Below are 19,170 nucleotides of genomic sequence, written 5' to 3' on the forward strand. Positions count from 1 at the left end.
AGTGAAAAACAAACAGCTGTTTGTCATGACCTCACACTCCATCAAGTGACTGAATTAGCTATACCAAGAAAGAAAAAGGCTTTGGCCCGTTCAAACATTCAAACACAGAGAGTGCAACAGGAATACGTTTAATTAGACTGAGACTGCTCAAGAAAATCAACAATTTCACTCTCATGCAAATTGGACACAACAAGTCAAATTCTTTGGGCAAAGGAAACTTGCGTATTTTAATTTCCAGGTCAATCATGAAAAGATCGTAAAACACTTCGGGAAAGCTCACGGTTCGATAGTTTAACAAGATATAAAGAGTAGAACTCTTAAAACGATGGATCAGAAATACTGAAACATAGACCACATTGTTACACACATTGTTACATAAGTGGATTTTAATGACAGCAATCCTGAAAGTTTCATGTTTTTTGGAGGAGTTGGGGAATCAGAGTGCCACCTGCTGGCGCATCTCTTCACTGAAGGGCTGATCCCTGAAAGCAGCAGGATGCTAAATATTCTCCAAATAACCCAGGAAAGTCAGGTTGCTGGTCAGAACAAGAGCATCTTCTGCAGACTAGTTGATTAGTGTGACCTGTTGTTTAGCAACCCTTTAAAGAAATCCATTTCACCTTGAAGTTTGTTGTACATTTTATTTTACAGCAGTATAATGCATTGGTAAACATTACTTATCCAATAAACCAAACAAATCACAACAGCAATGGGATACAACAGGAACTCCTTAAAGAGAAAGTGAGAACCTTGCCATGTGACCTGGAGGTTTCAGGGAACCAAGTGTTGTCTACATGCATTTGATGTTATTTACGACCCTTAAGCACATGGTTGATGCCATGCCAGCCACAGGTTTTCATTTCTTTCTTTTTAATGTTGTATAGATGTCATTTCCTTGGAAATATAAAGAAAGCTAATGCCTTCTTTAAAAACCAGTTGGTAATCTCTCTGAATGCTTTATTTCTCCTCCCATTTTCCTGATACTCAAAAAGTCACCACAAAAAGCATTAATACATAACTATTTAAGGCTTCAATCACACGACAGGACCATTTATTAAAAGCTATGAGGTTACCCCGTGCATGTATAATTTTTACGTGTGTAAATATTTTATAACTTAATAATAAACCATTTAAAGAATTTTAAAGAAAATATAAGGACATTTCACGCTAGATATTTTATTTTTCTACTGTGTTGTTTTTAGTCTTACTATATACATTAAATATTTACATACTAACTTTTCTTTGACATTCATAATTTTATCCATGAGTGATGCTTTGAGTTTTTATTTTCTGGTTTAAGTGAGAGAACATGTGGGACTCCCTCCATCCAGAAAACTCAAAGATAAAATGAAGCTGGAAAGAAAACTTCCTCCATCATATATCAACACCTTTCAAAGACTAAACACAATGCAAAATATCACACTGGTCGCTGCAGTACCAAAACATTTCCCTGATAGATGCAGGATGCAGCATGGCAAATGAAATATAAAAATGAAAACATAATGTACAGCGTGCACATTAGAATACTAAAAGAAACAAGCCAAGATTCATAAATTAGTCATAAAAATGTCTCTATGAAAGTATATTTCTCTGTTAATCAAGAACAATAAGGCTTTAATCATTGTGTTAGTGCCTAAAATCCTCCATCAATAGCTTCCTTCCAGTTCAGCATATATTGAAGTTGTCCATATATTGAAGTTTTCAGGATTGTTTCCCTCCGTCGTGTGTCTGATTTCCAAGTTCCTGGTATGCTTCAGAATTCTTTAAAACTGGTATAAAAGGAATCCATACAATGTTACAGTTGGTTTGAGAATAATAATTAGACAAAGATACAATTATTAATGAATGTCATTATTAAACGATTCTTTGAGGTTGTGTGACATCTCAGGAGACACACTTTTGTAAGGTTGTTCACAGCCAGACTGATAGCTTACTGTAGACCAGGGTTTCCCAAAGTGGGGATCTTGACCCCATGGGTCATTTTTCCAGAAAACAAACAAGGCCATCAGAAACAGCAACATCCTGCGACACCACTGAATTCATAATTTTACCCTGACCTACTTTCATAGGTCAGGTTCATATAAGCCTTGTTCAGACTAGTCGCCTATATCTGATTTTTAGCCAATCCAGATTGATGTCGCATATCTCGTTTGTGGTCTGAAAAGTCCCATACCACATGAAATCTGATTTTTGCGGGACGGATTGAAACCACATTCGGGAGGTAGTTTCATGTCAGACATGGACAGATGCCTCTGCAGTCTGAACAGCTCCAAACACTCCAATCGGATATGGCGGACCGTGACGTCATATCCGCAACCCAAGAGCAAGACAGCAGACAGAAGAGCGTTGCGCATTACGAAGCAGTAAAAAAACAGAAGAAGAAATTGACAAGGTCTGGTGTGTGTGTGAGATTTTCTCCACCTTAACCAGGCAGTGATATTGCCAATACGGTAATGTGGTAGGAATGACGACTCAACCCTGACGTCGTTGTTAGGGCAACTGGTCAGAACGGCCGATAATGTGGCCCAGTCTGAACAGAGCCAGATCGCATTTTGACACTTGCTAAAAACAGTGTGAACAGTCAGCCCTAAAAATCTGATATGGAAGGAAATCTGATATGCCTGCAGTCTGAACAGGGCCTTAATAAAAAACCCATGATCCAACATGTAACTGGTGAGTTCTATTTGTCAAGAGGTTTCAGAGATGATAGATAGATAGATAGATAGATAGATAGATAGATACTTTATTAATCCCGGAGGAAATTGCATAGATGTGTACCTAAAAAGGTATAAAAGTGAAAATGTGACCTTGACCTAGTTTTTCAAGGTCAAGGTTGTGATCTAATTTTCATTCCCTTGCCTCATCCGGTTCCCGAGATATGTGCAAAAATATCTAAGGATAGAAAATATCTAAGACCATAGATCAAAGCTAGTGCTTTGATCTATGGTCACACTGGCCTTCTCCCTCGTCATCCTAACTTATCCGGTTCCTGAGTGTACAAAAGTTGAAATTTGACCTTGACCTAGTTTTCTCAAGGTCATCATCTCATTTTCATCCCCTTTGGCACCCGAGTAATGTGCTTTTTGTATTATCATTCTATCTGCAACGGTTGCGAAGATATTTGGTGAACTAATGAACGGACAAAAGCTGACAATTGCAATACATCACCGCTTTGAAGCGGGACGTAATAATGTTTAAAAATTATTCGAAAGATAGATATATAGCAGACGTGTAGTAAGAGTGTTTGAACTTCACCATGTTTAATAAATAAAAATATGGTTGATCGGCTGTTGTGTTCCTCAGTATTGTTGTTTGGATAGGCTCAGATAAGCCCATTAGTGTGTCTGATGTTTGTGTTCAACCCCATCTGGTGAGGGTCATGTGTTTGTGGCACTGGGTTGAGGGTTGAAATTTTTGGACCCACATAAACAATAAATGCTGTAACAGCGGGGGCGGCCCTGGCAAGAAGAAAGCAAGCCTTAACCTGCTCCACCTCTGAGAACCCCACCCCATTTGAAATTATTCAACCTCACCAGCACAAAACTTATGTTTTTCAACGTAAACTATTTCTGTATGAATAATGAGTTGAAAGTTCAAAATCAAAATGATGACACTTACCCTCTACTTTGGTGTCTTTGCCCAAACCAACCCTGAGCTTCTTTATAAACGAGCCTGGACAAAAACTGAAGGTAAAAACAAGTGTTGTTAGAAGCATAACGGGACAAAATCATTGGTCAGGATAAGATAATCAGCCTACAAAAAACTGCACTGAGCAACACAACAAAAGAAAGAGTGAACACATAAGGTGGAGTGTGTTACCAGGCAGGCTAAGACATCAGCAGAGATGAGCATGTAGAAGACGTGGTTCCATCCGGTGGGAGAGATCAACCCGGCCAGCAGAGGGCCCAACGCAGCACCTACAGGAAAAACATCAGGACACACACATTATTAGGACACACGTCCTGATAATGTGTGTACACATTATCAGGACGCACACCATCTGAATGGGAGAAGCCCGTTCTTCTGATCTGGTGGGTCTGGACAGAGCAGCTGTGACAGCTTCACTAGAACCTGCCATTCACCCTCCTCTGATCTGTTTTCAGTCGAACTGATCAGGTTTATTCTGGTCTACAAAGGCTTCAGGTTGTCAAATTATTTTACAGCATCTATATGTTTTTATTGAGTTTCTCATTGTTGACAGAACAGGCTCTACCATCAGACTGACAAACCTGTTCTACACCAGGTTCTTCTTAACATTAGAGCTTGTTGCAGTAGTGTCGTAAGCTCCATGTTAGGGTAAACAAAATAACATGCTAAAGGGGGCCAGCAGTGGCTCAGTGGTAAAGCGGGCGGTAGAGCAGGTTGTCCAATGCTCTGAGATCAGCGGTTCAATTCCCGCTTCCGCCCAAAAAGAAAACACCCAAAAGTGAGCTGACAGTGGGAAGTGTCAGCTCACCTCCGGGGCACTGCCGTGGCGCCCTTGAGCAAAGCGCCGTCCCCCTCACAAGCCCCTCATTTGGCACACCACGAAGGAGCTGCCCGCCACCCTACCTCCCACTGCATGACTACTGTTGGCTTTCTATCTGTAAAGTGCATTGAAATGTCTTCAGATGTGATTAAGCGCTATATAAATAAAAGTTGATTGACTGATGCCTACAGGCCCCCTTGTGTGTGGTTGTGTGTATTACAGGGTCCTTTACACACTAATATGCATGCGTGTGATTTACTAAATAAAAAAACTACAGTGTGCGTTCTTCATTTCCCTTCGGAGATTATTACAGTGTATAAAATTAAATAAAATTTTTTAAAAGGGCCAGCATTAGGATTGGTTCAACTATCGGCGTATCACAAATACAGACATCCTGACGATGAAGACGCTCCATACAAACCTATGGAACCAGTGCCATCAATGATCGCTGCCACCGTTGACAACGCCCTCGAGTTCCCCCTGAGGCTTTCGTGCGTCCCCTGTTGGAAGTAGAGAGGGCGTGCTTTAATGTGTGTGTGTGTGTGTGTGTGTGTGTAACTGATGAGAAAGGTGCATCAAATATGACAGCCTCCCATGATGCTTCAATCCTCACCAGGTCAGCAGACACCGCAGTGGTGATGAGGGCATACGGGCCATTGACCAGGCCTCCACACAGTAGCAGCATCCCTGCAGGAACAAACTGTAATGAATACTTCTGCGTTATAAAGACAGATTGATCTCTGAGGACCTGTGGGCAATCAATCGCTTAAAGGCGTCAAGCTGAGGAAGCTCGAGAGCAGCAACATGTCAAGAACTCATGATGGAAAAACTGAGCTGTCCAAACAGTCATGTAATTTGTTTATACTGCAATTTGATAGAAGTCACATTTTGCGACTCAACGTATTGTGACTTATTTTTCAGCAACCGCAGTGACTCAGAGTGTTTTTTAATTGCTGCTTCATCCTCCAGCAAAGTGAAATATGTGGGTGGGTGTAATTAGCTTACATGGAAAGAAAAACCAAACCTCTGGTGTTTCTTTCTGCTCGGCACACCAGCCTGGACCACAAAACCAACCGTGAGATTAAACAGGCTTGAGGAAGGGCTTCGCTCTCTCCATGCTGAACTATTACAACCAGGATTTCTTCAGTGTGCCAAAATGACTAACAGTGTACATGTAAGCTGTCATAAATGTGGTGTTTGTGCTCGTGTGAACCTCGCTACTCTGCGTGCAGCTCTGTTACGGCCACTGAACTCCACATATTCAGGAGAGTCTAACTCTGAATGCGGCACGCAGACTAAAGCAAAGTCAGAGTTAAGTAAACATGGAGATGATGATCTAACTGCAAATATCAATTCAGGATCAGCCACCAGAATTAACTAAAGCAAAAAAACAAAACAAAAAACAAAACAAGCATGATATTCAGGACTAAAACAAGAAATAATGAAACTGGTCTTACCGATGGTTGTGCCGATGCTTCGTTGCCCAATGTAATTATAGAGGAACAGCTGGAAAGTAATTAAAGGAAACAATCAGCCTGTTTCACCCAGACTATAGAAAGATACGCAGTGATGAAAATGACTCCATCATCCTACTGACTTCCAGTGAACTCCTGCATGAGACGACAACTGTGCCGTCATGACATAAGGACCTTTGGGACACTCACCATTGGAGCAGCACACAGCAGCATAGCACAACAAGTTGTGGCCCTCCCACCGGTGTAGTCAGACACCAGACCTGCCATGATGCCTCCTGTACACAGAAAGCATCATCTTCAGTTTCTAAAAACACACAACATGCAGTGGCTCTGTAATACCGTTAATACTGATGTTAGCCACAGGCTAAATTGTGACCTGACATCACGAACAGGCTACTAACATTCTGATCACATGGTATATTTGATTGGCCACAGTTCAAAGCTTACCCACGATTCCTCCTACATCAAACAATGTTGACATGTCTCCTGCCTCCCTTGCGTCAAAATGTGCTGCCAATGAAAAACAAAAAGAATGTTCAGTGAAACGTGAGGTTTTGGACAGGAGACATTATTAGATTGAAAGAATATTCAGATTATTTCTACTTGTGTGTCAGGACTGACCAACATTGGAGATGTAAAGAGGAAGCCAGTACAGGAAGGTGTAGCTAACTAGCTTGGCGAACAGCAGGCATAGAGAGAACTCCATGACTCCCTGTGAGACAGAAAGAACATGGGTTTCATCAACACACGACAGACACAGCCAAGAAACCCAGACAAACAAAAGAGCTAAATATTAATAACAATTATTATTCAGCATCATCCTCTTAAATCTTATGAAAATATTGGATGTTTACGCAACATTCATGAATAAATTAATCTTTAACTAATAACGAGGGACTACTGTAGCTGAAATTACATTTTCACTAGTGACAGTTACACACCTCCCCTGGGAATTTTTTCAGAAAGTGGGGTTGTTTACCTGCATTCTGGTGCATTCTGATGGCAAAATCTTCTGTTCAGTTTATTTACAAAAATACACTAAAGTCAACAGTTCAAGCTTAACTATCTTTTTTTCTATCCTACTTTATGCAGGTATAAATGTGAGATTCAACAATTGAAAACTTGCATTCACTATGTGAAGATACAGTCATACAAAATATTACCCAATGTTTACTTGCAAGTTTTACTTGCTATTATGGCAAGCGAGGTGAATACACATTTACTTGCATCACTGGTCATTCCTGCCTGTCATAGGAATGACCGGCAAAAGTCTAAGACCACAAAAATGTAGTGATAATATCTTTCATTTACCTTCTGATAGGTCTGTCACCACTCCTACCCCCTTCTCAGCATTCACCATTTGTTGTTCAATTACAATTTTAACACAAAATCTACTATAAAACACTATTCTAATTTTCTTTCGATCAATCATCCTCGCCTTGTTGTACACCAATTCGCGGGTTTAGTTTGAAAAAATAGAATCCTTTTTTTCATTGAACGAGAGGAGGTCATGACCCGAGTGCATATTGATCGGGAGCGTTCAAAATGATGGGGAGCGTTCGGGTCACTTCGGCTATTTCTGTCTGCATGCGCGTCGATGAAGAAGAAGACGAAGAAGAAGAAGATGCACTCCGCCTAGCGAGAGAAAAAGTTTGTTTTCCTATGTTATCGCTCGGAGATTTTCGCGAGTCCAAAAAAGTTGTAAGTTTCAGCCTTTTTTCCTAAAAAAAAGAACGCCACTGTGGCTACACAGGCTAAAAACCTTGTAGCCATATGAAATTTACTTCGCCTATGGCGAAGTGGTGAATGGCTACCACAAGCCCAGTTTCAAATTAAAACTATCCAAACAGGCACTGGTGTCACAAAAAAATGAAGAGATAAGACAAAAAGTTTACTGAATTTTTATACAAATTTGAATTTAACATGCACATGTTAAAGGTGCATATTAAATACTTTAAACATGCATATTAAAACATGCACATTTAACATGCACACTTTAAAATGTGTATTAAGCTTTGTGCCAGCGGGTCAGACGTGACTAAGCACCGATGAGCAGTATTGTACCACCCTTTGTCAGTAAACAGATCTATCATCTCACTCTAGAAATTTGTGGCCTCTACCACAGAGTACAGTATCATTGTTGTTCTAGTCAAATTATTAGATTTTCAAGTTATTATTTCATTTTCATTTGTACTGACTAGAGAAAATAATAGAAAAATAATTATGATGTTGCCAAATTTCACAAATTTGATTTTGTAAATCTAGTTTTGGTCAGGATAAAAATCATCTATGGTCTATTTTTATCTAATAACAGTATCTTGTTTTAGTTTCAAGGAAAATGTCAATAATCCTGTTGTTCATAAAATAGCATGTCATTCATAATTCTAACACCAGAGGGCGCCGAATGTGTATCCAAATTGTAGACACTTGCTGCAGTTCTTCGGCACAACCTTATAAATCCATCTTTTCTACAACAACTCATACTTTCTAGGATTGATCCCAGCTGATCAGCTATTGGTTGAGAGGCAGTGCACGCCCTGAAAAAGGTTCAGAGCTATTGTGCCAAATTACAATATGAAACATTCTTTGAGAGTAAAACTCAAATCATGAAATACACCATCAATAATTCTGTCACCAAATACGTCACCTGGTAAATTTCATCAAAGAGAATCCAGCTGTCACGGTTTCTACTTACTGGTATACAGAGAGCTCCACAGAAGCTGATGGCCTTGGTGTTCTCCTCCATAACCTCCACTGACTCATGGATGGCGTCACCGTTCACGGGTATGTCAACACGGTTCTGCAAAAGAGGCTCCCTCTCACCTTTTTCTTGATCATTCTACAAGATAAACCTGCATTACTTTGAACTGTCTTGATACAGATTAACTAGAGAGAGTAATGTTTCTGTTTGAACTCACATGATGCTGCGGAGGGGAGCAGTTGACATCTTCAGGTTCTGGAGAAGAGAGGAAGAGGTGAAACTGAGACGCAAACGGGTGGACGGATGGACGGATAGAACTGGTAAATTTAAATGTTACAGTAGCATTTAAATATAAGAACAAACAGAAACAGGGAAAATATACATTGAAACAGCAACTGATGATTGAAATCACTCAGGCTCAAGAAGGAACATGATATTAAAAGTAAGCTTTAACATACAGCCTGTAAGAACGACTCAGGTTCCAGCATATGCTCTTGTGTTAAACCTCTTCAATGTTAACTCTGAACTGGAATGATTCATTTTCTTGTACACAAGACGATTGTAGTTCGGTACACCCTGGATGAGGCGCCAGCTCACCACAGGGCCACACAAAAGGCAAACATCTACGCACACACTGACACCTACAGACAATTTAAAATGACCAATTCACCTAACCTGGTTGCTTTTTTGGGGGGGTGGGGGGTGGAGAACCCATAAAGAACCTACGAAGGTAACAGCAGTACCCATTGCGCCATCGTACCGCCCGACTGAAATGACTGATGTTACCATTTAAGCCTTTTAATGCTCAATAGTCTATTCTGTTTTATTTAATCAGGAACATCATTTTGTTTTTGGTTTTTCAATGTGAAGATTTTTGGAGTTCCTCTTATGTTGTTGTACATTAATCATGTGGGAGTTTTAGAACTTGGAAATTTGTAACATAAATGAACAATCAATTCAAGAGGTGAATACTTTCATGTTGTGACCTATATCTTTGAGCGATTCTTTGCAAGGAGTAAAACTCCACCGTCCACTTTTTGTTTACCAGCGCTTGTGGCAGATGCTGAACACACAACACACACATCCTGAAACAGCAGCTGACACGCTCTGATCCACTGCTGAACTGCAGCAAACGCACCACCGACAGAGACTAAAACTCAAAGAGAGGGGATGGAGAGGCCTTTGCTTAGTGAAGCACTGCCTCAGCGATCACTTTGGACAATAGACAAACCCTCCCAGCCTTAAATGTGGAACTGCTCAGATTAATGAACCACGTAGAGCCTGCTGTTTTCCTTTAAGCAACACATCATGTGGCTGTGAAAGACATCCAGTTGTGAGCTTACTAAGTGAGTGTCACTGATCAGGTAAAACTAACTTTCAACAAGGAAGAAGAAGCACAAGATGCCGGTGGAGGCGATGATGAGTCCAGGGACAATGAAGGACAATCCCCACGCAGAGGAGACGTAGACGCCAGCAATCAGGGAGCCCAGGATGTTTCCCACGGAGGTGTGAGAGTTCCACACACCCATGATGAGGCCGCGTCTGATGATGGAAACACAAGTGCATGAGTTGAGGGCAGTTTTATTCATAAAGCACATTTTATTAAGGTAAACCAAGTGTGAGGAACAGTTCAGCGTATACGATACTTTTCTGACAATGAGATATAAATTTATATCAATCTCATGACTGTATGTACAATATGGAATCTAGCTTGGTATAAATACACATGTGTGTCAGCCCAAAAATGCAAATGCTGTCTGTGCAACAAATACATACAGTCAGCTGGTTATCTTAGACTGCACAGTCAGCAGGAAGCATACATTACTCACTTCCCCTTCCCAAACCAGTTTCCGACACAAGCCACCACTGATGGCCAGCCTGTCGTCTGCATGAGGCCATTCATAACCTGCAGAGAGGGAGAAACCCATTTGTGTTAGTTTGCTGCAAAAAAGCAACTTTTTGCTGATAGAGTCTCCAAAATATGGGCCTACAGAGCTAATGGAAGAGGAAGGAGAGGACACAGGAGTGCAGCTTGACAGTTTTGGTGGTGGATGACATTCAAACATTCTCTACTTCCAGTTTTTTTGGTTTACATCATTGTAAATTTCATATATTTTACTTTTGCTCTATGATGGCAACCTTTCACAGTAAATAAATCAAAATCTCCAGTTTGGTTCCCATCAGCAAATCATAGCAGACATGATCTGAGGGTTCTTTAAATTGTTCGGCAGCATCAACTGTATCAGTAGTCAGCAAAAGTATTTAAAACATAACTGCATGTTGGGAATCTGACACTCTGCTGAGACCTCCATCTCTAATAAGATCAGGTCAAACGCAGAAGTTCTGCAGGTGGAGAGCTGTTCAAAGGCTCCTGAGGTTTAAAGGTTCCAATTCCAGATTTAAGCGGGGGGGGGGGCACACCTGCACCACAGACAGGATGTCAACCCGCTGACAGTTCCGAGGGAAATATTTGTAAGTAAAATAAGTTCTGTATCAAGCAACAACTTCAAATGTTACCTCAAGGAATCTGTGTGTTTTAGGTCTAATTTATCCTCTCTATTTAACTTCTCAACGTACATGGGGTCAGGAGGGGGCTTGTGTTTGTTCCGTGTGGTACTGGGACAGCAAGTACGAGGGGGGGGGGGTATGGCCAGTCGAAACAGAATAAAGAACTGTCTACACGTGCATACAGGTGTAGACAGTGCTATGCCCTCATCTTTACCTGAATGAGGGCATAGTACCCCAACGAGTGGATGTTCCAGTAGAAGCCCAGGCCAAAAAGACACGTGAACAATCCACTCATCAACATCCCAGCGCTCAGGTAGTAGCGCAGAGGCAAACGCTCTCCGAAGATCCCACTGTGAACACAAGAGGCGATGATGACTCTTCACAACAAAAAGCATTGGGAGAGGAAGATGAGATAATTTCTATTAAGTCACACTTACCTGATAAACATGCCGATGGCATAGGCGACCAGGAATGAGTTATCTAGGACTCCAAACAGCGTCTGGTAGTTGTCTTGGTCTAGACAGACAACACAGGGTTAGTGCCTGATGGTGAACTGTATACCTGTGATGTATGGAGGGCTGTTAGTGTCCCACAGTCACACATGAAGTATGGGAGGTGTTGGTATCAATGGAAACCAGTGCAACTCTAATGTATGGGGTTTATGGCCCTCTGTCACCTATGTGTGATATATGGGGGTGGGGTTGTAACACATGCTGTTCAGAACCTGTTCCCCAATCTTTTTGTTTTTCATTGTCCACTATTTGCTGACAGAAATAGCGGTGCTAGCGAGAGAAAAACTTTGTTATCGCTCAGGGATTTCGCGAGTCCAAAAAAGTTGTAAGCTTTAGCCTTTATTTCCTAAAACTAAGAACGCCACTGTGGCTACACAGGCTAAAAACCTTGTAGCCAGTCTGGAATTTACAAGCCTATGGCGATGTGGCCTATGGCGATGTGGCGAATGGCTAGCGCAAGCCCAGTACATCATCGATTGTACCATTCCAAACGGAAACCATAGCTGGACAGACCGTTCGTGCTAGCCAGCATGTTTCACTCAGAAGTCATTGCCACTTTCTGTGTCGTTCCTGTAGTTTGGAGTCTCTGCTCAAAAATATGAAAATTGTTGGAACAGTTATGACACTCTGAAGTTATGTTGACTGGGAAGTCCATGTTTATTTATTTCATAGCAGATGCCTTATGCTACATTATTCACGTGATTCCTTCTGGCAGATGCGCTGTGATTGGTTGGGCGCTTGATTGACAGGTGGAGTTGGTGACAGCGTGAGACTTTTCAAGTGAGCTTATTCAAATACAGTATTTTCTGCACTATACGGCGCACTGGATTATAAGGCGCACCTTTAATGAATTGTTTATTCTATAATTTATTTCATATATAAGGCGCACGGGATTATAAGGCGCATAAAAAAATTAAAATAGATTTGAAAAAACTACTGGCTGTAGTTGCGCTATCCGTCCACTAACCAGAGCATTCATGACTGTGGCCCCGTCCACACGATGACAAATTTTTTTAAAAACGCAACTTTTTGAAAACACATCGAAAACAATTCGCGTCGACATGACAGCGTTTTCAAAAAGTTCAATTTTTTTTGAAAACGCTGCTGTGTGGACGCAAATTGTTTTCAATGTGTTTTCAAAAAGTTGCGTTTTCAAAAAAATCCGTCATCGTGTGGACGGGGCCTAAGTCAGCTGTGAATGACCCTATAGTTGTTTCAATGAAGCCCTTCTGCGCCTCATCAAGGAAACCTGATCGCTTGATCACTTTGTCATTTTAGAAAAAAGTCAACACGCATATTAAAAAACCTTACATTAAAAACTGGTTAAATTCATTACGAATGGAAGTCCGAAGCAGATATTTAAGTTCCTACATTCGCCTTCGTATATTAATTAAATACTGTTTCGATCGATCGGTGGTCCAGTCATAGGTGAGGTGCAGCTATTTGCTGCTATGTGTCCTAAACTATTTTTTAAACTAGTTTTTAATGTCAGGCTGCTAATTTACTGGCAAATGCGACACTGTTTTACTCATAGAACTGACTTTCACGTTGGTGTCTCACCGCCCTGAATCTCACAGCACGTTGCTGCAGACAGAATACACAAGCCTAAATGCCCCCCCCCCCCCCCCCTCTAACGTGTTGTTTCAGGTATCAACTGCATTTACAAATCAATTAGCACACCAGGCACCTTTGTCTAGCAGTTACTCTGCTCTTGAAATTTCAGAAAAGGCTGGAAGTTCAGCTTTGGGGGGTTTTCATTCACCTTTATGCAAGTTTCTCCGTGTGTTTCCGCAAACTAATAGAATGGACCGTCACTAGAATCCAGATGACAGCACAATGCCATTTTTTGGACCAATTAAGTTTAAAATGGGTTCTTTCTGGCACCAAAGTAGTTGGGAAATAGTGAGATCAGTCAGTCAGTCAAACTTTATGAATAGAATTGTTCTAAATTCCCTGTTTCGCTACGTTATCGAAGCCTGGTACCGCTGCTCTGCCATCAGACAACTCTGCCGGCAGGCAGCCTAGCTAATGCAACCGTTGCAGATAGAAAGATGAAACAAAAAGCACATTACTCGGGCGGCAAAGGGGATGAAATTGAGATGATGACCCTGACCTTGAGAAAACTAGGTCAAGGTCAATTTTCAACTTTTGTACACTCAGGAACCGGATAAGATAGAAAGAACGAGGGAGAAGGCCAGTGTGAATAATACCGCAAATCTTCTTAAAGCCAAAATTTTTTATTTTCTTTTTGTCTTATTGATTTCTTTATACCATGTATTTAAGTATTATTATGCTGTTCCTTTTGTTTCTCCTGTATTATTGCTGTTATTGGGGCGGCAGTGGCTCAGTGGTAGAGAGGACGCCTTCTGATCAGATATCGGCAGTTCAATTCCCGCTTCATTAAAATTTGACAGAACCCTTAAGGGCAGAGGTGCAGCATGATCGACAGCGTGATGCTGCTCAGTCAGATGAACCAATGGATCAGCTCTGGATCATCAGGGCAAAATTTAAATGAAAAGCCCTTAGACACTGTCCCAAACCTAGATACTCCCAGTGTGGTGAGGTTAATCACTGAACTCAGCTCCTCGTACTAATACATGCACAAAATGTCAAAGTCTGAGAGCAACACCTTACTGAAGGACGGTTTGCTTCTGGGGAGTTTATCAGAACACATTTCAAACAAATATTTGCATGTATCTTGTTATTAGACAGACAGATAGTTTTATCTGTCAAAACAAGAATATATTTGTGTCAGGATGAAGAGGCAGTCTGAATGTTTTTCGTCATTAAGTATGTTGACATTAATTATTAAAGTTAATTTAATCCATCTGTTACAGTGTGATGTGTCTTTGAGTGTAAAGAAAAGAGAGTACAGTGGTACCTCTACTTACGAAATTAACTGGTTCCGGAAGAAATTACGTAAGTAGAAAATCAGTATTCGAGTATCAGCCGATACTGTGTTTTTACATTACGTAAGTCGAAATTTCTTCCATAAGTCGAGGTAATATTTTCCTGCTGAGAAATTTCGTAAGTAAAAAATTTCATAAGTAGAGACATTCGTAAGTAGATGTATCACTGTATTAACAAAATAAACAGAGAATAATAAATAACATGATGCACACAGTGAATTTAATAACTTCCACAGAGCTCAGAGCTCTTGATGTCCTCTGGATTCAGCCTTGGGAAACTGGGGACGATTACCAAAGTTGTTGTTTCATGAAAACAAGAAAATCTGAAACACTGAGTGGAATTCTTCACTTTCTGTACCTGACAACAAGATTTAATCATAAATCTATTCATTTATACAGTCTTCTGACACCTTTCCATTGTGAAAGCCCTGCAGGTGGGATCTGATTAGAGAATTCTGAACGGGGTCTGAAGACATTTAATCACTGAGGCTTCAGTTCTAACAAGATCAGATATCTAAACCACAGTCATTAAAGACACACCTAGAGCTGAGGAGCTGAATGAAAAGGGCTATTATGGCATGTTACCTTAATTGTAAACATAAGTGGTTTGTTTGCTTGATGAGGCATCATGTGACTCACTAGCATTAGCATCAGTTTCACTGTACTCTAGGTGTGAACGATGGTGAAACTTTCCAGGGAGACTCATTAGGAGGGGGGAGGGTGTGTGTGTGGGGAGGAGTACACTGTAAATTATTCCTCTGCTTTGATTCATCATATTAATTTAGTTTTAGATTTTATTTATCTGCTTCATTACAAGTATGATGAACAACATGTTTCTGGTATGCTCTCATACAGCGATCATCAAACCAGTGTAAAGTAAAGGACTTACCGAAGGGAGCCCAGTCACACCATGTCGCATTGTTGGTTATGTTGAGGTCTGCAGGATGGATGACGGTAGAACAGTTCCTGTGCAGCTGACTCTGATCACCAGGGAAAACAGAAAGGCAGATGAAGCCGTGACATATTCATTCTTATTAATGCATAGTAAATATTAATACAGCCCCACTCAGCTGCCATGAAGTCCACACAACTGTGTTGTTACACTGGGCCTGCATGAAATATGGAATGAGGGTTTAGGCTACAATGCTACACTGTAACCAGACAACATTATATGCGCTTCAACACATACTGAAGTTAAGGAACAGACATCAAGTACAAAACTTCTATTTTCAGATATTCAGCAGAGCCTGATAAACCTGCTGTGTTAGGAATAATAACTCTGATGACATTATTTAAAGCAGCCATTTGCCTGTCACAGCCTGAGGTTTTAACTTCAGGAATGTCCACCAAGAAAAAAGAAACTTAGGCGATGCCGGAACTTTTTGAAAATGCAACTTTTTTGTTGCGTTTAAGCCTTCCGTCCACACGACAACGCAGATATCCAGAACGAAAACGCAACTTTTTTGAAAACGCTGTCCTAGGTGGATTTTTAAAAAAAACGCTGGGTCTGCGTTGTCGTGTGGATGGTACATCCGCAACTTTTTAAAAACGCTGACGTTTTGCATTCGACGAAAACCTCTGTGACGTCATATTTATGGGCCTGTGTGGTTGTGACAACAAAACACTTGATTGGATAAAATCTGACTCAATACTGCCACCACGGCTTATAGCAGTCTTCGAAAACGCACTGATGCGTTTACGTGTGGAAGGAGATTTCTTTGAAAACGCTGTCGTGTGGACGCGAATCGTTTTCAAAACAAATCTGTCATCGTGTGGGCGGGGCTCTGGGGTCTGGATTTCAAACTTCATCTGGTGTTAATCTGCAGCTTGATTTTGGCGCAACGCTTCAATAACAGGAACATGACCTTTCCTATTCCTTATTTCTGCACATGAAGGATCCAGGCAGCAGCTCAGTCAGCAGGAAACCCACTGCCTGTATTTGGCAGGTTTCCATCAGAACGGTGTGAACCGGGTACACTACAAGTAGATAAGAGCTGCAGTCACCTTGACAATGCTGATAGGTTTCCGAGACAGATGGTAGGCCGTGTAGAACAAGAAGGTCAAGAGGAGAATGAAACCACGATACCTGCAAAATACAGATTAAAGACGACAGGATTAAGACACAGAAAACATCTGTTTACTTCATGCGACATAACACAGCATTATTGACACAGAAGACTTCAGAATGCATAGAAACGACTATAATTTGAATTATGCACTGATTTATAAATGCCTTTAAACTACATGAATGACACACACACACACACCAGCAAGAAGACAAGCTGCTACCAGAACGTCGTACTGGGAGATGTAAGGTAACTGATGATGGTTTTAGATCACGTAGACAAATTTTTACCATCCTTGAGAGGAAAAAATCAAGCTGTATTTACATATTTACTTAAGGTACTCACAGCTACTTATGCTTTACTAGTTGCAATTTCCATTCAAAAGAGCCTCTACATTTCTGGAGTCTTCTCCTTTCGGCTTTTCCCTTCAGGGGGCGCCACAGCGAATCAGTTGCCTCCATCTAACCCTGTCGTCTGCATCCCCCTTCTCTCACACAATCTACCTTCATATCCTCTTTCACGACATCCATAAACCTCCTTTTTTGTCGTCTATAGGCCTCCTGCCTGGCAGTTTAAAATTCAGCATCCTTCTACCAATATATTCACTATCTCTCCTCTGAACATGTCCAAACCATCTCAGTCTGGCCTCTGACTTTATTTCCAAAACCTCAAACATGTGCTGTCCCTCTGATGTACTCATTCCTGATCCTATCCATCTTGGTCACTCCCAAAGAGAACCTAAGCATCTTCATCTCTGCTACCTCCAGCTCTGTTTTTTGTCTTTTCCTCAGTGACACTGTCTCTAGACCAAATAGTACAGTATTTATTCATTATGTAATGTCTGAGCAGTGGATATGTGCAATTTCCTCTGGGATTAATAAAGTATCTATCTATTAAATGCTTCTCCAGCTAGTTTAGGAGGGTAGACTAGGTTTAATTTAAAAATATATATATACTGTTATAATCCCCGAAGGGAAATTAAGAACGTGATAGGACTGGTAGTACTGTACGTTCAGTACTGGTAGCATAGTACGTTTAGTACTGGTAGTGTAAACAACAACCAGGGTTATGATCTCCTCTTGCTTCCCTTGCTTCAGTACATGTTTTATCACATAGATCAGAAACATGGCAGGGCAGCGAGACAAAGGGCTGTAATTAACATAGGCACGTCATACTGTGATTCAAAGTGTTTGGTAACAGACGTGTAATGCCATTAAATATGTTAAAAACCTCATAACAAAGCTTTAGTTTTAAGATTAAATTACTGCAATCACTGGTGATAATAGGTTGATTAATCAAATTGATAAGACGATCAGAATTTAGACTTGTTTCCTCTCCTGTAATTAAAAGTTTATTGGTAGCAAAAGAAAGATATTAGATGTGTGAAGAAAAGTTAAGTAAATAATGTTAAGGCTCATCTCATCGGAATGGAGAAACTGATTATTAAATTTTAATCAGTTTCTCCATTTATTATTATTGTTTTCACCATGACTTTAATTCTTATAGCACCAGATCACAACTACAAACTGAGTTGTGAGTAAAATCGTGATTCTTGTTTGACCGATTCCGAACATGCTGGAATCGGTCAAATCTGAATGATACCGAAGTTTTCTGAGCGTTTTGGTTCGAATCTCACAAAGCAGACGTAGACGTCCGGGAGAAACCGAGGTGGTAACGTGTTTATTACACGCTGTGTGACACTGATAATGAAGTTACTCATAATGAACTCACTGTGTTAACAATGTTAAATAGGGTTTTGTGGCGATCGGGTCAATGATTCATCGAAGGGCGATAAGTCAGAGCAGCAGTGTGTCCACTGGATCCTGAACAGGACTCACTAAAAGAAGAGGAAACTTACCAACTGTCCCGAGAAAAGGCCGTGATCAGTCGAATGCCGGGAGCCAGGCTCGACTTCGACTTCATCGTGAAATTTGTAGACCGCCTCAGATTAAATCTTGGTTCCAGGCATTTCCCGTAGTCACAGCATTCCGCGAACCGGTTGTAGAGAATTTCTTGTACAGTACTTGAAACAACCGAAGTCGGCAGTCAGAGAGCTGCGGCTGCGGGGGGCGCCCACGATCCGTGTTTCTTCGTGTAACAAAGTCCGGTAAATAAAGGTCTACACGAATGGAATAACAGCCATGCAGTCTTTTGTTGGGTGACACGGTCCGCAGAAGACTAGCAGTTCTCCATACTGTACGGGTTGTTTATAAGGTCCGGGCGGGACGGGACGGGGGGGGGCGACGGCCTGCCTCTAACCAGCCAGGTCCGCGAGACGTAGAATTATTAATAGCAGACGAAGAATATGCCACACAAAATTCCACACGAAGCGTCCAGGCGACCACGTGACGGTCATGGTGGACGGAAACAGCTGAGGGTGAGAGCGCTGAATTTTCCGCTAGTTCCTGAAGGTCTCACGAACAGAGACCCCTTCGACGTGGGGGGAGCGTGACACCCCACGACCAGTGCACGAGTTTAGCATTAACAGATCTGTTCCTGTTCCGAAGAAAAGTTCCTCCCTAAATGTCTGC

General features: G+C 41.2%; 1 protein-coding gene across 2 annotated transcripts; it reads right to left on the minus strand.

Moving 5' to 3' along the window:
• Positions 1 to 204: 204 nt before the first annotated feature.
• slc37a2 (solute carrier family 37 member 2) lies at positions 205 to 19,105 on the minus strand. Of its 2 annotated transcripts, none has more exons than XM_068330887.1 (18): positions 18,498 to 19,105; positions 16,578 to 16,659; positions 15,463 to 15,553; positions 11,590 to 11,668; positions 11,367 to 11,502; positions 10,474 to 10,550; positions 10,020 to 10,186; positions 8,862 to 8,899; positions 8,639 to 8,743; positions 6,565 to 6,655; positions 6,391 to 6,453; positions 6,133 to 6,218; positions 5,926 to 5,974; positions 5,082 to 5,155; positions 4,890 to 4,968; positions 3,820 to 3,917; positions 3,619 to 3,683; positions 205 to 1,769 (listed from the first exon to the last, which is right to left on the minus strand). In XM_068330887.1, the coding sequence occupies exons 1-18, from the start codon at positions 18,560 to 18,562 to the stop codon at positions 1,754 to 1,756; spliced, it is 1,461 nt and encodes a 486-aa protein (XP_068186988.1). In that variant the 5' UTR covers positions 18,563 to 19,105; the 3' UTR covers positions 205 to 1,753. The 2 variants fall into 2 exon arrangements, with proteins under 2 accessions (XP_068186988.1, XP_068186987.1); XM_068330886.1 differs by having other exon boundaries at positions 209 to 1,769; positions 8,639 to 8,782; positions 18,498 to 19,103.
• Between the last annotated feature and the right edge of the window lie 65 nt (positions 19,106 to 19,170).

This window comes from Antennarius striatus, chromosome 13 (genome assembly GCF_040054535.1).
Source record: "Antennarius striatus isolate MH-2024 chromosome 13, ASM4005453v1, whole genome shotgun sequence".
Taxonomy (NCBI): Eukaryota; Metazoa; Chordata; class Actinopteri; order Lophiiformes; family Antennariidae; genus Antennarius; species Antennarius striatus.

Excerpts from the sequence above, each read along its gene's own strand:
- slc37a2 (XM_068330886.1), bottom strand. The coding sequence starts at position 18,562 with ATGAAGTCGAAGTCGAGCCTGGCTCCCGGCATTCGACTGATCACGGCC. Across the intron at positions 8,900-10,019 it reads CTTCTTCTTCCTTGTTGAAA|AACCTGAAGATGTCAACTGC; the intron begins GTTAGTTTTACC and ends TCTCTTCTCCAG. Across the intron at positions 5,156-5,925 it reads AAGCATCGGCACAACCATCG|GGATGCTGCTACTGTGTGGA; the intron begins GTAAGACCAGTT and ends TTGTTCCTGCAG.